Source organism: Dendrobates tinctorius, unplaced genomic scaffold, assembly GCF_039654945.1.
Source record: "Dendrobates tinctorius isolate UK_male_01 unplaced genomic scaffold, ASM3965494v1 ptg000035l, whole genome shotgun sequence".
Taxonomy (NCBI): Eukaryota; Metazoa; Chordata; class Amphibia; order Anura; family Dendrobatidae; genus Dendrobates; species Dendrobates tinctorius.
In genome coordinates, this window is record NW_027361703.1 from 63,341,014 (window position 1) to 63,361,015 (window position 20,002).

General features: G+C 45.1%; 1 protein-coding gene across 1 annotated transcript in view; it reads left to right on the forward strand.

Moving 5' to 3' along the window:
• LAMB4 (laminin subunit beta 4) overlaps positions 1–20,002 on the forward strand; it is a 339,109-nt gene that overhangs the window by 91,999 nt on the left and 227,108 nt on the right. Inside the window, exons 20-22 of the mRNA XM_073573188.1 lie at positions 7–238; positions 12,966–13,123; positions 13,457–13,615. Coding sequence (XP_073429289.1) covers positions 7–238; positions 12,966–13,123; positions 13,457–13,615 — 549 coding nt within the window. The remainder of the gene's footprint in view (positions 1–6; positions 239–12,965; positions 13,124–13,456; positions 13,616–20,002) is intronic.

Sequence of the window (20,002 nt, forward strand, 5' to 3'; positions counted from 1 at the left end):
TTATAGAATGTAACTGTGACAGCAAAGGGTCAATAAGCACATTATGTGATCAGGTGACTGGACAGTGTGCTTGCCGCGGAGACATACAAGGACAACGCTGTGACAGCTGCTTGCCTGGATATTATGGATTTCCCAACTGCCGACCCTGTAAATGTAATGGCAATTCAGAGACGTGTGACCCAGTAACTGGTGCTTGTAAGGGCTGCATGGGATTTACAGATGGAACCAACTGTGAACGGTAAGGACACATGATAGTGTATAAGTTGCAAGTGTGTTAACAATCTCTTGCTTTTCTAATTTAACTTTTAAAACAATTCTATTATAGCGAAAAATCTAGAATAGTCTAATATACAGTGGTTTGTGAAGGTTTTCAACCCCTTGGCATTTATTTGTGTTTTGCTACCTCACAACCTGAAATTTTACTGGTTTTTTTTTTAGGGTTTGCATCAGTTCATGTAAAGAACATGCCTACAACTGTGAACATTTGTTTTTCTTTTTTTTTTGTGAAGCAAACAACAAATAGGACAAAATAACTGAAAACTTCAGTGTGCATGACTATTCACCCCGCTAAAGTCAGTACTTTGTAGAGCCTCCATTTGTAGCAATAGCAGGTGCAAGTAGCTCTGGATAAGTCTCTTGCCATTGGTATTTTTGCCCATTCTTCAAGATAAAACTGCTCCAGTTCCTTCAAGTTAAATGGCTTCTTCTTGTGAAAACTAATCTTCAATATCACTACAGATTCTCAATTCAATTAAGGTTTGGGCTTTGATTAGGCCATTCCAAAACATTTCCATGTTTCCCCTTAACTCGATCCTCGCCGTACTAATACAGCTCTGCGGGAACTGCATTTCCAACCTTAGCAGTACTAGTATGGCGGTACGATCACTGCGGTCTCACGCTGAACGCCACGGTGATCGGGTGCGGATGTCAGCTGTATGTGACAGCTGACAACCCACAGCAATGCCCATGATTGGTGCTAGCACCGATCGTGGGCATTTAACCCCTCTTATGCCGATGTCAGAACCGACAGCGGCATAGAGAACAATCACTCTCCCACCGGAACAAGGCGATGCGATTGCATTGCTCCTGTGGTCTCCATGGAGACCCCCGGCTCCAAGATGGCTGCGGGGTCCTTCTGGGTCCTTCAGTGAGCCTCCTACACTGCCTGTCAGATTGCTGATCTGACACAGTGCTATGCAAAGTGTCAGATCAGCGATCTGACTTTCTATAGTAATGTCCCAACCTGGGACAATGTAACAAAGTAAAAAACAAAATTATATTGTGTAAAAATATTTTTTTTTTAAAAATCCCGAAAGAAAGAAGAAATTAAATACATATTTTACCAATAAATATATATGTTTATGTAAATAGAAAAAGACAATAAAAGTTCACAAATTTTGTATCGCCGCATCCATCATGACCCAACCTATAAAACTGTCCCACTAGTTAACCCCTTTAGCGAACTCCGTAAAAAAAAAAAGAGGCAAAAAAGCAATGATTTATCATCATACCGCTGAACAAAAAGTGGAATAACATGCGATCAAAAAGACAGATATAAATAAACGTGGTATCGCTGAAAACATCATCTTGTCCTGCAAAAAACAAGCTGCCACACAGCATCAGGAACGAAAAAATAAAAAAGTTATAGCTCTCAGAATAAAGTGATGAAAATATAATTTTTTTTCTATAACATAGTTTTTATTGTATAAATGCACCAAAACATAAACAAATTATATAACTGAGGAATAAAACTGCTTTATTTTACCACACGCGGAACGGTATAAACGCCCCCCCAAAAGAAATTCATGAATTGCTGGTTCTTGTTCATTCTGCCTTACAAAAATCGGAATAAAAAGCGATCTAAAAATGTCATGTGCCCAAAAATGGTACCAATAAAAACATCAACTCAAACAAGACCTCACGTGACTCTGTGGACCAAAATATAGAAAAATTATAGCTCTCAAAAAACTATTTTTTGCAATAAAAAGCATGTTTTAGTGTGTGACAGCTGCCAAACATAAAAAACCCGCTATAAAAACCCACTATAAATAGTAAATCAAATCCCCCTTTATCAACCCCTTAGTTAGGGAAAAATAATAAAATAAAAAAAGGATTTATTTCCATTTTCCCTTTAGGGTTGGGGTTACGGTTGGGGATAAAGTTAAGGTTAGGGCTAAAGTTAGGGTTAGGGTTGGGGCTAAAATTAGGGTTAGAGTTGGGGCTAAATTTAGGGTTGGGGCAAAAGATAGAGTTAGGGTTGTGATTAGTTTTAGGGTTGGGATTAGGGTTAGGTTTGTGGTTAGGGTTATGGTTGGGATTAGGGATAGGGGTGTGTTGGGGTTAGGGTTGAAGTTAGAATTGGGGGGTTTCCACTGTTTAGGCACATCAGGGGCTCTGCAAATGCGACATGGCGTCTGATCTCAATTCCAGCCAATTTTGCATTGAAAAGTCAAACAGCGCTCCTTCCCTTCCTCTGCCATGTGCCCAAACAGTGGTTTACCTGCATATATGGGGTATCAGCATGCTCAGGACAAATTGAAAAACATCTTTTGGGGTCCATTTCCTCCTGTTACCCATGGTAAAACAAATTGGATTCAAAGTAAATTTTTTGTGAGAAAAGTTAAATGTTCATTTTTTTAAACATTCCAAAAATTCCTGTGAAGCATCTGAAGGGTTAATAAACTTCTTGAATGTTGTTTTGAGTACCTTGAGGGGTGCAGTTTTTAGAATGGTGTCACTTTTGAGTGACCTCAAAGTGATTTCAAATGTGATGTGGTCTCTAATAAAAATGGTTTTGTAAAATGTGTCGAAAAAATGAGAAATCGCTGGTCAACTTTTAACCCTTATAACTTCCTAACTAAAAAAAGTTAGTCCTAAAATTGTGCTGACGTAAAGTAGACATGTGGTAAATGTTATTTATTAACTATTTTGTGCGATATGACTCTCTGATTTAAGGGCATAAATTTAAAAGTCATATCGAAGTCTAAGGGGTAAGGTTTCTCCTTGTGGAGAGTGACATACCAGCTCTGGCTTGTCAAGGTAAGGAGGCTTATTCGCTGTGCAATGCTCCTCTGGGAAATTTAATATGCAAATTGCCTCTTCAGAGTGAGAAAGAGGACTGGAACTCTATAGCGCCATCTGTTGGTAGTAGCGATCCTACAAGTCACAATCAACCCTTTAATGAGTCTTGCAATATGACTTAGGATAAAAGCCAAATCAGAATCTCAATTTGCAGACACAGTGTTTCAGGTTATTGACCCTCGTCAGCGCAAAGTATGAGAACTGATTTGGCTAAGTGAGAGACCCCCTGACTGAGGTCTAAGGGGTAAGATCTCTCCTTTTGGAGAGTTACATACCAGCTCTGGCTTGCCAAGGTAAGGAGGCTTATTCGCTGTGCAATGCTCCTCTGGGAAATTCAATATGCAAATTGCCTCTTCAGAGAGAGAAAAAGGACTTGAACTCTATAGCGCCACCTATAGCAGCCCAAAACACCGTGTTTGCAAATTGAGATTCTGATTTGGTTTTTATTCTAAGTCATATTGGAAGACTCGTTAAAGGGTCGATTGTGATTTGTAGGATCGCTACTACCAACAAGTGGTGCTGCTCCCAGCTGTGAGTTTTGCCTGCCTGGTTATCAAAAATACAGGGGAACTGAAGCAGGTTTTTTTAATTATTTATTTACAGTGCAGGAGCGGCTGATGAAGGCCGGCGTCATAATACCGTGGAATACGGGCGAGTGCTATGTGAGAAAACATCATCAGCGTTTATTTTCTCAGCCGCATTCAGCGTGCATGTAAAATCGCAGCATGCTGCGATTATCACAGAGACTCGGCCGAGACTCGACAATGGAAGCCTATGGGTGCGAGAAAAAAAATCGCACAGCACTCGGACCATGCGAGTGCTTTCTGATTTTTACGCGCCGATATCCTTTGAAAAATTGTCAATTCATGTGCCTCGTACAGTAAAATCACAGCGACAGGTTAGATCTTCATCAGCCCCCATGTGTTAGGTCTCATCAGTAGGGCTAATCTACATATACATTTTTTGCTTTCCTTGCCTTTTTTCAGAGAATATGAATGATAATAACACCAAAACTTTTTCTCCATTCATGGTTAGTGGTTGGGTGAAGCCATTTATTGTCGAACTACTTTGTTTTCTCTTTTTAAATCAAAATGACAACCCAAAACATCCGAGTGACCATGATCAAAAGTCAACATACCCCATTTCTTAATACTGTGTATTGCCCCATCTAACATCAATGACAGCTTGAAGTCTTTTGTGGTAGTTGTGGATGAGGTTCTTTATTTTTTCAGATGGTAAAGCTGCCCTCTCTTCTTGGCAAAAAAACTACAGTTCCTGTAAATTCCAGAGAGAGAGAAGAGTCTGGGAGTTAAAGCTCATGATGACCTTTGACACTTTAAATGCTGGAATGAATGTGTCGCATGGATTTATGTCTTTTTACATCAATTAAGCAATTTGCTCCTAAGACCTAGTGGGGGCATCACAACACATTAGGAGACCCCAGTCAGAGGACAATAAAACATCCAGACTCCTTATCTATGAACTGGTCCAATATTTAAGTTTCTCCCTCTCCCACAATGATAGCTCTGCTTCGCGTCACTTGTCTTATCTATTGCATTATTTCTGTGTTGTGTTGTGTATAACTATGTGATTCTTCAGATTTTGTATTAGTCAAGCCTGATGAAGAGACCTGAGTAGTCTCGAAAGCTTGCAATGTGTTACCATCTTTTCAGTTAGCCATTAAAAGGTATCAACCACTGAGGACTCTCAATTCTGAATATTTTTCTATCTACTGGCTAAAGCCCCCGTTACACACTGCGATATCACTAGCAATATCGCTGTAAAGTCACCGATTTTGTGATGTAGCAGCGATATTGCTAGCGATATTGCTACATGTGATACTTACCTCCGACCGGCTCCCCCGCTAATTATCGCTGGTCGCACAAGAAGGTCCTGGACCATTTCTCGTCGTCAGCTTCCTGCTGGCCTTCCTGTGGCGCCGACGAGCGACGCGTGGACGTGGGCGGGAGGACATCAGGATCGCCACGTCTGACAGGTAAGTAGCGACCCCCGACCCCAGCGATGTCGCTGGTGAGATCTGTCTGTGTGGCAGCTAACTAGCGACCACTTAGCGATGCACCAGTGATCCATATCGTTGTCAGGATCGCTGGTGCATCGCTAAGTGTAACGGTACCCTAACAGGGTACAAAGAAATACATCTTTCCTGTATGTAAATGCCTGGACTGTCTAGCATGAACTACATGCATGAAATCTGCCCAGAGTGGCTCAATGATATTGAGGTCAGGATACTGAGATGGCCACTCCAGAACCTTCACTTAGTTTGACAATATTTGGCTTTGCTCAGCCACTAACCATGAGGGGAGAAAAAGGTTTGGTGTTATCATTCATATTCTCTGAAAAAAGGCCAAGAAAACAAAAATTCTGCCGGGGTATGTAAACTTTTGAGCAGATAGGTAGAAGAAAAGCGAGAAATACATCTGCAGTGTACAGTACAATCACTGCAGGAGCCTACAAGATAGAGGAGATGGTTTACATACAGTAAATACAAGTAGAATAGGTAAATATACAGTCATGGCCAAAAGTATTGACACCCCTGCAATTCTGTCAGATAATACTCAGTTTCTTCCTGAAAATGATTGCAAACACAAATTCTTTGGTATTATTATCTTCATTTAATTTGTCTTAAATGAAAAAACACAAAAGAGAATGAAGCAAAAAGCAAAACATTGATCATTTCACACAAAACTCCAAAAATGGGCCGGACAAAAGTATTGGCACCCTCAGCCTAATACTTGGTTGCACAACCTTTAGCCAAAATAACTGCAACCAACTGCTTCCGGTAACCATCAATGAGTTTCTTACAATGCTCTGCTGGAATTTTAGACCATTCTTCTTTGGAAACTACTCCAGGTCCCTGATATTTGAAGGGTGCCTTCTCCAAACTGCCATTTTTAGATCTCTCCACAGGTGTTCTATGGGATTCAGGTCTGGACTCATTGCTGGCCACCTTAGAAGTCTCCAGTGCGTTCTCTCAAACCATTTTCTAGTGCTTTTTGAAGTGTGTTTTGGGTTATTGTCCTGCTGGAAGACCCATGACCTCTGAGGTAGACCCAGCTTTCTCACACTGGGCCCTATATTATGCTGCAAAATTTGTTGGTAGTCTTCAGACTTCATAATGCCAAGCACACGGTCAAGCAGTCCAGTGCCAGAGGCAGCAAAGCAACCCCAAAACATCAGGGAACCTCCGCCATGTTTGACTGGGACCGTGTACTTTTCTTTGAATGCCTCTTTTTTCTCCTGTAAACTCTATGTTGATGCTTTTGCCCTAAAAGCTCTACTTTTGTCTCATCTGACCAGAGAACATTCTTCCAAAATGTTTTAGGCTTTTTCAGGTAAGTTTTGGCAAACTCCAGCCTGGCTTTTTTATGTCTCGGGGTAAGAAGTGGAGTCTTCCTGGGTCTCCTACCATACAGTCCCTTTTCATTCAGATGCCGACGGATAGTACGGGTTGACACCGTTGTACCCTCGGACTGCAGGGCAGCTTGAATTTGTTTGGATGTTAGTCGAGGTTCTTTATCCAACATCCGCACAATCTTGCATTGAAATCTCTTGTCAATTTTTCTTTTCCGGCCACATCTAGAGAGGTTAGCCACAGTGCCATGGGCTTTAAACTTCTTGATGACACTGCACACGGTAGACACAGGAACATTCAGGTCTTTAGAGATGGACTTGTAGCCTTGATATTGCTCATGCTTCCTCACAATTTGGTTTCTCAAGTCCTCAGACAGTTCTTTGGTCTTCTTTCTTTTCTCCATGCTCAATGTGGTACACACAAGGACACAGGAGAGAGGTTGAGTCAACTTTAATCCATGTCAACTGGCTGCAAGTGTGATTTAGTTATTGCCAACACCTGTTAGGTGCCACAGGTAAGTTACAGGAGCTGTTAATTACACAAATTAGAGAAGCATCACATGATTTTTCGAACAGTGCCAATACTTTTGTCCACCCTCTTTGTTATGTTTGGTGTGGAATTATATCCAATTTGGCTTTAGGACAATTCTTTTTGTGTTTTTTCATTTAAGACAAATTGAATGAAGATAATAATACCAAAGAATTTGTGTTTGCAATCATTTTCAGGAAGAAACTGAGTATTATCTGACAGAATTGCAGGGGTGTCAATACTTTTGGCCATGACTGTACATATGTAAGGGTGGTTTCATATTAGCATTTAAGGCTGCAGCGTTGGCCTGCGCACGGCCACCACTAAGCCCCGCCCCCTGCCACGCCTCTGCCGGTAGCTCCGCCTATTGGCGCATGACGCTGCATGCGTCCTGTGTCTCCTATCTTTAGCACTGGGGACGCAGGCCATGTGCAGGTATGCATTTGGCGGCGCATGCATCCTTTTGATGGGTGTGCCGACCAGCGCCAAAGGCAACCTGTTGCAATTTGGTGCTCTCGGCGCACCGTCAAAAGGACGCATGCCCCACCAAACACATACCTGCGCATGGCCTGCATCCCCAGTGCTAAAGATAGGGGACGCAGGACACATGCAGCGTCATGCACCCATAGGCGGAGCTACCGGCGGAGGCGTGGCAGGGGCGGGGCTTAGCGGCAGCCATGCACAGGCCGATGCTGCGGCCTTAAACGCTAATGTGAAACCACCCTAAGTGACAAATACAATTAGTACAGTGTGTGCAGCTTACTCTACATGTATTTAATTAATAAAATATTATTTTTCGCAAAAAAATGGCATGGGCTCCCAAGCAATTTTTGTAACCAGCACACGGAAAGCTGATGGTCGGGGGCCTATGTTTATAGCCTGGAAAGGGGGTAATACCCATAGATCTTCCCAGGCTATTAATATCAGCTTGCAACTGTATACTTAGCCTTTACTGGCTATTAAAATGGGGACCCTAAAATAAAGATGTAAGGTCCCACTATAATTAATAACTAGCAAAGGCTAAGCAGACAGCTGCTAGGGCTGATATTAATAGCCTAGGAAGGGGCTATGGATACTGCCACCCCAAGGCTAAAAACATCAGCTCTCAGTCACCCCAGAAAAGGTGCATTTGCCCTGTAGCAGTGACAAGTGGGGTGATAGTTGGGGGGTTGATGTCACCTTTGTATTGCCAGGTAACATCAAGCCCTGAGGGTAGTTTTGGAGAGGCGTCAATAATACGCCCCCATTACTAACCCCGTATGCATATTGTAAGTAAACACAGACACCCTGAAAAATGTCCTTTAATTGAAAGAATCCCTTAATATTCTTAATTAAACCTTACTTACGACCTCGCCCATTCCCCCGATGCCCTCTTCATCTGCAAAAGAGGTAAAAAACAACAATATTCCTCACCTTTCCGCAGAGATGCTTTTATTTTAATCCATTTGTCCCACAATGGGTCTAGCTCTGCTACATCTAGATAGCAGACTGCATAGATGCATGATGAATCCATATAGCGTGTCATCCAGTAGTCACTGAGCATCATGTGCTCAGTGTCTGCCTGTTAACTGCAATTCCCTGTTTGAGGGCATCGCAAGCGTGAGAAAGTTCTCCTCCTCACAGTGTCATCTGACAGGTCCTGCGAGATCACAGCCAATGATGATCACATGCCTCCTGATGAATTTCTAAACAAAACATGCGTTGGGGCGATGGGGAGCATCCTGACTGACTTTTTTTGCCAGTAAGAACTTTAGCTGTCATAGCACCTTCATTTTTGTTTTGCAATTTGGCATTGCTTCACATTCTTTTGACTACTCTAGCTTAGATTCACTTGCTACCAGTCACTATTGTGTCTGATCTTCATCAGCCACCATGTGTTAGGTCTCATCAATAGGGCTAATCTACACATACATTGTGCGGATTCCATTATGTGCACCTAAGGGCCCGTTACACTAAGCGATATCGTTATTGACAAAAGTCCCATGTAGAATGCTAGAATGCCTATGGATGATACCAAAACAATTTGTTCACTCTAGGCACAAGCCACATCAGCTCCTACATTCATTAGAACACTGGAGAAAAAAGAAGCAAAACGATGATTGCAAAAATACCAATGATTTTTATTGTTAAATATCATACAAAAAGTGCACAAAAATTTAAATGAGGTGCCAATATAAAACACACACCCGACAAACCCCTCGTCCATCCAAGATGGAAAGTAGTATCCTCATATATGTATTCAAAACATCATGCCTAAAGAGTGAACGTCCAAATTGCTCCTGAATGGATTCCCTGAGCATAGCTCAAAGTAGGGAACAGGACGTGTGCTGTCCTAGGGTGCAATAAGTATAAGTATAGACGGGGGTGATCACAGTTAATGTCAGTACAAAATCTTACCAGAGGATGCAGGAGGAGGAGGGGAAGTGTCTGGCAGTGACCTCCGACGTGCGTTTCATGTCGCAAAAAGGCCGCTTTGTCAAGGAGATGTTAACCAGGTCTCCACAGGACCTTCAAATACCCTGTGACCGCGGTCACGTTACCGGGATCAACCAATCAGCGCGGCGTCATCGGCGCATGCGCTCTGAGGACGGCAGGCCCTGCTGCGCAGTGCAGGCGTCATGCTGAAACAGGACACCAGTCACAAGACCAAAGCACCCGTCTGCAGCATCGAGACACCCATCTGTCAGCAGCGCACATACCACCACACAGAGATGCTCGCAGCCACCTATAATTATGTCCCATATATGGAGTAAGGGGGAATCCCTAAAATCATTACAGGAAAGATCACTAATTTTGGAGGGGTCAAGGCCATACAAAAGCAATCATAATATATATATATACACATAAATGCACATCCCATATAACATGAGCAATAAACAGGCCTCCCATATTAAATATATCAGATGTATAAACTAAATATGGTCATAACACCCTCGGCTATAAAAGACGCTAATTCCAACTCACATGGATATACTTATGATATATATCATGCATGGGAAAAGCAGGGATCCCTAAGATCCATACAAACAAAAATCCATCATTTTAAGAAGGGTCATGGCCATACAAAATATCATCATATCTACATAAATGCACATCATATATGACATACACAGTAAATTAAATAAATACATCAAATGTATAAGGCAGCAATCTATGGTCATGGTTCCCACAATTATAAGAACTGCTGGATCCGGTTCACATAGGTATGGTACAGGGCGAGGGTCCATGGAGAAAAAGATCACAATATCAGTCATGTAAGGCAAACCACATAAAATCACAATGTTATCACAAGTTTAGAATCAACATATAGGTCATTAAGCTTCAGAATATTCAGAATTCTAATCCATTCAAACTCTTTAATTTTAAGCAATTTAACTCTATCACCACCCCTCACAAAGAGTTTTTTTATTTTATTCTTTTGTATTTCCATTCTACAGGGGATTTAAGTGTTTAAAATCTGGTTTAAAATTTAACTAGGTATGGACATTTGGATTGACTTGTGGTAAATGTGCTCTTACCAGGGTGCTTTTAACCATTTTGTCTCCTTTGGTCGACGGGTTACCAGCCCCAGGGGGTGTTCCTGCACCAGTGTCCCTCTAGTATTTACTTACCAGTATGAATATTAACACTGTCCCGTGTTCAGCGTTATTTGATATATGATTTTATTTTTGATGCAATTATTTTTTATTGTTTTTTGTTTGCGCTGGCTTTTTGAAAATATTGCCTTATTTACTGAACATGCAGATGCCTAAGGGGTTGTCAGCAGTGTCTGACGTGTGCACGTGGCATTAAGTTGCCATATTTTAAGATTGCATAATATGAATTCCCGTTTGCAATCTTGTAGATATACACATTAGCTATTGCTGGACGCCGGTTTTTGGTGCAATGTGTTAGGATGGGTTGAGCCATGATGTTTGACTATGCACAGCTGGTCTTGATGATCAATTATTTTACATATATATGTTTTGTATGTTATTATATATTTTTGCACGATATTTTGCGCTATGTCACTTTAGACCATTGAGCTATATTGTATTTTTGTATAACTTATGTGAAATTATTATCACAATTCTACACATTGTATTAATTGCTACTAAATACTTGTTATTTGGGTTGCCTTAAATGCTGAGCATATGCACTATTGTAACTGCTTGAGAAAGGTCTGCACTCAAGACCGAAACGTCGCCATATGGGCTATTAAATAAGACTTCTTTCTGAAATTTCATATGGTGTGCTGCCTCCATCTTTGGACTACTACCACTAATATCCCACATCATCCCATCAGAGCCACCGGACTACTACCCCTAATATCCCACATGATCCCATCAGCCAGAGCAACTGGACAACTACCACTAATATCCCACATCATCCCGTCACAGCCGCCGGTCGACTACCACTAATATCCTACATCATCCCGTCAGAGCCACGGGACTACAACCCCTAATATCCCACATCATCCCGTCAGCCAGAGCCACCGGACTATTACCCCTAATATCCCACATCATCCCATCAGACAGAGCCACCGAACTACTACCCCTAATATCCCACATCATCCCGTCAGCCAGAGCCACCGGACTATTACCCCTAATATCCCACATCATCCCATCAGACAGAGCCACCGAACTACTACCCCTAACATCCCACATCATCCTGTCAGCCTGGGGTAAGAACCAGAGCGCTGAGTGGAACGGTCCTAACTTCCATATCGCGGATCCCTTTAATAGAAGCCTGGGATGAGAATCAGAGTGCTGAGGGATTTACCCTAACTTCCATACCGGCGATCCCTTTAAGAGAGGCCTGGGGTCAGTACCAAAGTGCAGAGTGGAATTGCCCTCACTTCCATACTGGGGATCCCTTTAAGAGGCCCTGGAGCCAGAACCAAAGCGCTGAGCGGGACGGTCCTAACTTCCATACTGGGGATCTCTTTAAGAGAGACCTGGGGTCAAACCAAAGCACTGGATGGATTTGCCCTGACTTCCAAACCAATGATCCCTTTAATAGAGGCCTGGGGTCAGTACCAGAGCATTTGCAGCCAATTGCCCTGACTTCCTTACCGGGGATCTCTTTAAGAGAGCCTGGGGTCAGAACCCGAACACTGAGTGGAATTGCCCTAACTTCCATACCAGGAATCCCTTTAAGAGAGACCTGGGGTCGGTACCAAAGCGCAGAGTGGATTTGCCCTCACTTCCGTACCTGGGATCCCTTTAAGAGGAGCCTGGGGTCAGAACCAGATTGCTTGGTGGAATTGCCCTAACTTCCATACCAATGATCCCTTTAAGAGAGGCCTGGAGTCAGAAACAAAGTGCTTAGTGGAATTGCCCTAACTTCAAGACCAATGATCCCTTTGAGAGACCCTGGGGTCAGAACCACAGTGCTGAGTGGAACGGTCCAAACTTCCATACCAGGGATCCCTTTAAGAGAGGCCTGGGGTCAAACCAAAGCACTGGATGGATTTGCCCTGACTTCCATTCCAATGATCCCTTTAATAGAAGCCTGGGGTCAGAATCAGAGCGCTGAAGGATTTGCCTTAACTTCCATACTGGAGATCCCTTTAAGAGGGAACATGTGCCTATGGGATGGAGGATGTGTGATGGGTATATGGGCACGGGAGGGAGGATTCATTTCTGTCATGTGCTCTCTGATCCTTTCTGGGGGGCAGACAATGGCTGGGAACTTATGTTGCCAGGGATGCTAGATTTCTCCCACCCGGTCACTGTCTGCTGAGGTGTTGTCGTGGAGTGAGAAAACTGTTGCTCATGGCAACCAATCACAGCTCAGCTTCTTTTAAACAGCTCTGGTGAAATGAAAGATGCTTAGTGATTGGTTGCAAGGAAAACTGTTGCTCATAGCAACCAATCACACCTCAGCTTCTTTTAAACAGCTCTGGTGAAATGAAAGAGCATTCGTGATTGGTTGGTGATACACACCTACATTCAATTTTATATGTACAGATGCCATAACCAAGTGTATACTTTACTTCTAGGTGTATTTATAATTATTTTGGTAATCCATTATTGGGACAACCATGTCGCCCATGCATGTGTCCGGGGTCTCCTACAAGCAAGAAATACTTTGCAGATTCTTGTAAACAAAACAATAAGACTATGGAGGTGACCTGCAATTGTTTTGAAGGTTATACAGGTAACTCCCAATTGAATTCAATATAAGTTTTTTAATTTTTTTGCAAATGTTTGCCATTTTAATCTTCCTTTATAATACATATTAATAATGAGATATTCAGTATTGTTTTTTATGAACAGAGATCATTGATTTGTCAATTTATGTAAACTCACATGACTATTACAGAGTTGAAACTAACCTTTCTGATTTCAATGACAGCCCAGTATGTATATAAAATGCATTCTGGAATCAGTACAAAAGACAAATGATCAGTAAAGCAAATATGTGCACATTTATGCCAACTTTATATATTTGTTTCCTTTAAACTTTCTACTGTGTTCCTTATTTTCTCAGGAAAGAACTGTAATGAATGTCCTGATGGATTTTATGGAAACATAGAAGAAGGGGAAGAGTGTTTACCGTGTCAGTGCAATGACAACATTAATGTAGAAGATCCTAACTCGTGTGACAAGATTACAGGGGAGTGCTTGCTGTGTACGAAAAACACATATGGTCCTAACTGCGAATCATGTCTACCTGGTTTCTTTGGATCGGGACTTTATCACAACTGTGCAAGTAAGTTTAGGTTAGTGAGTTAGTGACTTATTTTCTAGATTATTGAAATATGTGAGGGGTGCTCTGAAGAAAAAGTCCAAGTATTAATAATACAAAAAACTTCAGCTCTCATATGATAGGTTTATTCACCAATGGTTAAACAAAAATGAGGCAAAACCCCACCACATAACAAAAAAATGGAAAAAAAGACCCTGGGATAAACAGATATTTTCTTGCAACGTTTCAGCATTTGTTGCCTTTCTCAAGCAAGATCTGTGCGGAGTAGGGTCTGAGAGTGTGGCAATAAATGCTGTATTAGACCTGTGGATTATGTAGCACAAAGAAGTGCTCCTGGTGCCTGTGGGACACGAGGCATGAGGGTTAATGGAGGCCTTCCAGGTATGGTCTCAGAGGCCTACTGCTACAGGCAACACGCATGAAGGAGACGTGAACATTGCCAAAAATAATTGGCAGACACCATCAAAGAGGTATCCATTTCACCACAGTAGAAATAGTATAATAGTGATTGATATGTCTTCCACTACACCCAATCCAGCAGATGAACACCCAAAAGGGAGTGTTCACATTTCCAAAAATTACTGGCAGACACCACAAAAGTGGCATCAATTTCTGTTAGGGACGGCGGAACGCACTAAATATTAAATAATAGAAAGTGCGTTCGCCGTCCGGGGTTCACCGTGCAGTGGGTGTTAAAACCGCTGCTAGACAATGGCAGATGTGCTATATGGCGGTATAGCGCACGCTTGTTATACGTCACCCAATGTGCGCTGGGCGTACTCTGTTGATTCACAGAGTCACCTAAGGCATGAACATAAATGCCGAGCCTGTTGACCTCACAGGACGCAGCGAAGTGCACGCACGGTATGTGGTCACAGGACTAAGCCCAAGACTCAGGGAGGTGTCTGTTTAGACCTACAGTGCGTGCGGCGTCGCTACCACGGACGCCAACTAGTGCTGCTACAGCAGCGCGGCGACTGACCCAGCCGCAATGCGACAGTGCCCAAGAGGGGCGCACTGTCAGACGCTAGCACTGTGGAGGATGTGCCGTGTGGCCAGTAACTTTGTTTTTTACAGTAATGGCGTTTACCTCTGTAGTCAATGCAGGGGCACAACTCTACACTCTTCTACTGCACGAAGAAGAACCCTGCACCAGCCTGCGACACACCGATTTTCTGATTAAACCTCTTGCCAGGTTCTCCCGGATATATCGTGACATAGCCTCCGTCTCAGGGAGAGATAGAGGATATACGCGGCCTCTAGGAGGTTACGCGCCTGGCAATAGGTCTATCGGGCAATCGCATGGACAGTACGGCGGAAGCGTCTCCGCAGACTTTTTGGAGAAAACGTCTGCGTACTGTCGGTAGTGTTTAGGAAGCGCGGAAAGATCCGCGGGCACTTCTTTGGAGGCTACTTGGACACTGCCCCTCATGCACCTTCCCTCACAGTCCTTGCTCCAACCCAGTATATTCCCCGAAGACCAATCAATATGAGGGGAATGGTAACGGAGCCAGGGAACTCCGAGAAGCACCTGGTCGATGCCATCTGGCAAAATGAACAGGGACAAGATCTCGTGGTGAGATGGTGAGATAGAGAGACCAAGAGGTGCTGTCTGGTGGGCGACCGGAGATGGTAAAGGCGCACCATTAACCACCCTGATAGTCATGGGATGGGGCAGTAGCACCAGCGGCATAGCGTGCTTTTGGGCGAAGGACGAAGACATGAAATTCCCTTCTGCCCTGGAGTCCACCGTGACCTCTACCTCCCAGGTGGAAGCACCGCTATCTAACGTCCCTCGGAATACCGGTTTGGGAGAAAAGGGTTTCATATCTGATAGACCCCCTCCTACGACCACGGGGCGTGATCGTTTTTTCGACCGCTGTGGACACGTGTTAGCCACGTGGCCAAACTGCCGGCACTGATAACAGTGTGCGGAGCTTCGCACCGGACGCGGCTTAGAGTCAGTGTGAGACATCTCCGTGGGTTCAAGAGGTACAGAGAAGGCAGGAGCCAACTTAACCCTCTGTCTGGCTTGAGCTCGCTCCAACCTGCGCTCATATAACGGAGATCAATGGAGATAGTAATCAGCTCCTCCAGAGTTACGGGAACCTCCCTGGTAGCTAAAGCATCTTTGACATGTTCCGCCAAACCCCTCCAGACAACAGGGACGAGCGCCTTATCAGGCCACTCCAACTCGGAAGCCAGTGTCAGAAAACGAACGGCGTAGTGGCTGACCGAGAGGGAGCCCTGTGTTAAAGCTAATAGCTGGAGGGAGGTGTCGTGAGTGACCCGAGGTCCCAAAAAGACCTGTTTTAGTAGGTGAGGAACTGAGCAGCGCTCAGAACCACGGGGTCACCACGCTCCTACAGCGGCGTGGCCCATTCTAACACCCTGCCCGACAAGAGGGAGACGATAAACCCCACCTTAGCCCACTCTGTAGGGAATCGCACAGCCAGTAACTCAAGCTGGATAGAGCACTGGCTCATGAAACCCCTGCAGGCGGCGCTGTCGCTAGAAAATTTATTGGGCAACGGGAGGCGGGACATTGTCGGCACTGGCGTGGGTGTGGGCACACGCGAGACAGCCTCTGCGACTGCCTGGGCAGCGGCCACTGTAGCATTCGCAGCTGAGGTGGAGCTCTCAATAGCCGCCAACCTGCTCTCCAGCTGCCGAATGTACTGCCGTAGCTGCTGCAGGTCCGCCATTACTAGCCAGACCCTGGCGCTAGTATAATGTTAGGGACGGCGGAACGCACTAAATATTAAATAATAGAAAGTGCGTTCACTGCCCGGGGTCCACCGTGCAGTGGGTGTTAAAACCGCTGCTAGACAATGGCAGAGGCGCTATATGGCGGTATAGTGCACTCGGGTTATACGTCACCCAATGTGCGCTGGGCGTATTCTGTTGATTCACAGAGTCGCCTAAGGCATGAACATAAATGCCGAGCCTGTTGACCTCACAGGACTCAGCGAAGTGCACGCACTGTATGTGGTCACAGGACTAAGCCCAAGACTCAGGGAGGTGTCCGTCTAGATTTACCGTGCGTGCGGCGTTGCTACCACGGACGCCAACTAGTGCTGCTACAGCAGCGCAGGGACTGACCCAGCCGCAATGCGACAGTGCCCAAGAGGGGCGCACTGTCGGATGCTAGCACTGTGGAGGATGTGCCGTGTGGCCAGTAACTTGCCACTGACTGGCGCTGACTCTATAACTAGATCTCTAAACGCACTCGTAATATCAGAGGGAGGGGAATCTTAATGAGTCATTTGCAGTCCATACACCCATCACCATTCACACAGTAGCAATTAGAGTCTATACTAGCACATGGCCGAGCGGCCATGCGGACCTTTTATAGCCGTGCGCTTCCGGGACCTTCCAGATCTCTGAGATGGACCAATCAGATCAGGAGAAGGACCTGAGCACGTGACTCCCGATCTCCAATGGGAGATCTTCTCATGAGCATGCCCAGTAGCGTGACGAGAGGACTTAGCCTCTGGAGTGGCTTGCCGCAGGACAGCCTGCGCTGCCATTGCTGACCAAGAGGTGGCGGCAACAACCAGTCCTACAGAGCTGGTCTGAGCAGAGCGTCTGGGATGCCGAGATTGTTGTGCAGGCTCCTGAGCGGTCGGTGGAGAATGGGAGACCGCTGGATGCAAGACTCTGGATTCCCGCTGTGTAGCTGCAGGGACCCGACGCCTAACAAATTTCACCACAGTAGAAATAGTATAATAGGGACTGACAGGTCTCCCTCTACACCCAATCTAGCAGATGGACACCCAACCAGTAGTGTTCACATTTAAACAAATGAGGGCCTTACACCACAGAAGTGGCATCAATTTCACCACAGTAGAAATAGTATAATAGGGACCAACAAACCCAATTCAGCAGATGGACACCCAGCCAGGAGTGTTCACATTTCCAAAAATTACTGGTAGACACACAAAAAGTGTAATGGAGGTTGGTGTTTGGCACATGGTGAATGTGTGTCTAGAAGTTACAGGAACTTGGCTGGACTTAGCCTGTATACAGGATTCCCGGGCTGCAGGACTATAGCAGCAAGGCTCTCAACAACCCTGGGAATGGCACCTGGTGGAGGCCGCAGGACCAGGCAGCAGCTTAGTTAAGCCTGTTCCGTGCAAGGGGTGAGTCTGGGACCAGTGGTTCTCCAAGCTGGAGTACATTTATGTTTTTCCCTTATTTTCTGTTAACCTGCTGTTTGCAAACTGACATTAAGGCCTCTTTCACACATCAGGTTTTCGCTGTCAGGCGCGATCCGGCGCTTTTGACAAAAACCGGATCCGGCGAAATGCAATGCCGGATCCGGTTTCCCCCCATTGACTTGCATTAGAGCCGGATCGAGCCGGATGGCCATGCGTTTCATCCGATTTTCGCCGGATCCGGCAATGTGACGCGATCCGGCGTCTGGAAAAAACGGCTACTGTAACGTTTTTTGTCTCCGGCGAAAAAGCCGGACACGCCGGATCCGGCTTGTCCGGCTTTTTCATACAATGAAAGCCTATGAGCGCCGCAATGCGCCGGATCCGGTTTTTTTGGTCTGAGCATGCTCAGTAGCTCTGCCCACAAGACATATATAAAAGCAAGACAGTGTGACCCTCAGCCACACCCAACATGCCACCCAAGCCAAGAACCAGGAGCAGGAGAAGGCAGCAGACATCTGCGGCAGCAGCACCATCAGCACCACCCCAAATGGAGCAGCATGCTGAACAACGGGAGGGGAGTCCAGCAGCAGATGAGAGACGGTAATTATCAAATCCCCCATTCCTCCAAACTAGGGCTATGGAATATCAAGATATTCATTGGCCCTTTGTTTCTCTTTATTCAACAGCCTCCCAATAGATGCAGCAGCAGCAGCAGCAGCAATGGCAGCAGCAGGAACACCACCCATAGCCATGGAGTTTAGCCATGAGGAAGACAGCACATCTTCTTCTGGGAGCCCTCCCTCGCATCGTCAGCGTTTGACGGTAAGTTTTTATTTCCAAAATCCATCATCTCTGGAATATATGTCTATTCATTGCCTTTTATTTCAAAACAGGAATCACAAGATGAAGAGGAGCTCCCAGAAGAAGAAGGAAGGGGTGGACAGACACTTGGAGTGGGCTCACAATTGGTAAGTTTTTTGCATCAAACGCAGAAACACAACATCACACTACACACAACACATAGAAAACAATGTTCTGCAGACCACACACAGCAAACAAATGCCTACATCCAAAGACATAACATTTTTTGTTTTCTTCTCTAGTCTTCCCAATCTGGTGCTCGGCCAAGAGGTCCTCGCAGTGCCTCCCGGGGTCGTCGGCGACAGCAACGCGGCGGTCACCAGCGTGTAAGTATAAATATTTTTGCTTTTTTTTTTTGCACTTTTTATTTCATTTCTTTTGTGGAGGCTAATTATGTTATTTTTGTCTTTTTCTTTAACAGCCTTCACAGCGTGCTCCCGACTCTGACGGTGAGGATGGAGGGATTGATGTGGACCGCCTCATCGATCTCGTCAGAGAAAGGGAGCCGCTCTGGAATATGGCTGACCGCCGCCACGCTGACCTTATCGTTACCCGACGACTCTGGGAGGAAATCTGTTCGCTCTTTGTGGACCGCTGGGAGGACCTCGAAGCTCGGGCCCAGATTAAAGAGCATAAGTATATACAGTACCGGTTGCTTGATTTAAACCAGTGTTTCCCGAACTCCAGTCCTCGTGGTCCCCACGGATCATGTGTTCAGGATTTCTATTTACTTTGGAAATCCTGAAAACATGACCCCTGGGGACCATGAGGACTGGAGTTTGGGAAACACTGATGTTGTATACTAACCACTTTGTCCTTTCTCGTTTCAGGGGAGAGAATTGTGAAGCGGTGGCGGTCTGTGAGGGATCGTTTCAAGAAGGAGTTCAATAAAGAGATGTGGGCCCCGAGTGGATCTGGAGGACGCAGGAGCAAGTACAAGTACGCACGAGCCCTGTCGTTCCTCCGGGAGACAATGCTCACCAGAAGGTAAATATTACACACCACATGTGACAAAAAAATGTTTAGATGTAACTTTTTTTTTTCAGCCAGGGCCATACCATGTCACTATTTTAATTGTTTTTTTTTCTCTTTATTCCACAGCACGGTGAGCAGCACTCGGGAGCCTGCACGATTGGACCCTTCTGAGGCGATCCCTGAGGAGACTGTCACCGAGGGACACTTCGACCGCCCCGGTACATCTGCACCTTCCCAGCCTTCCCACACATTCGACCCATCTGTCCCATCCACCAGCACAGGAGCATCGTGGCCGCCTACATTACATGAAGCTGCTGGTGAGGAGATCGCT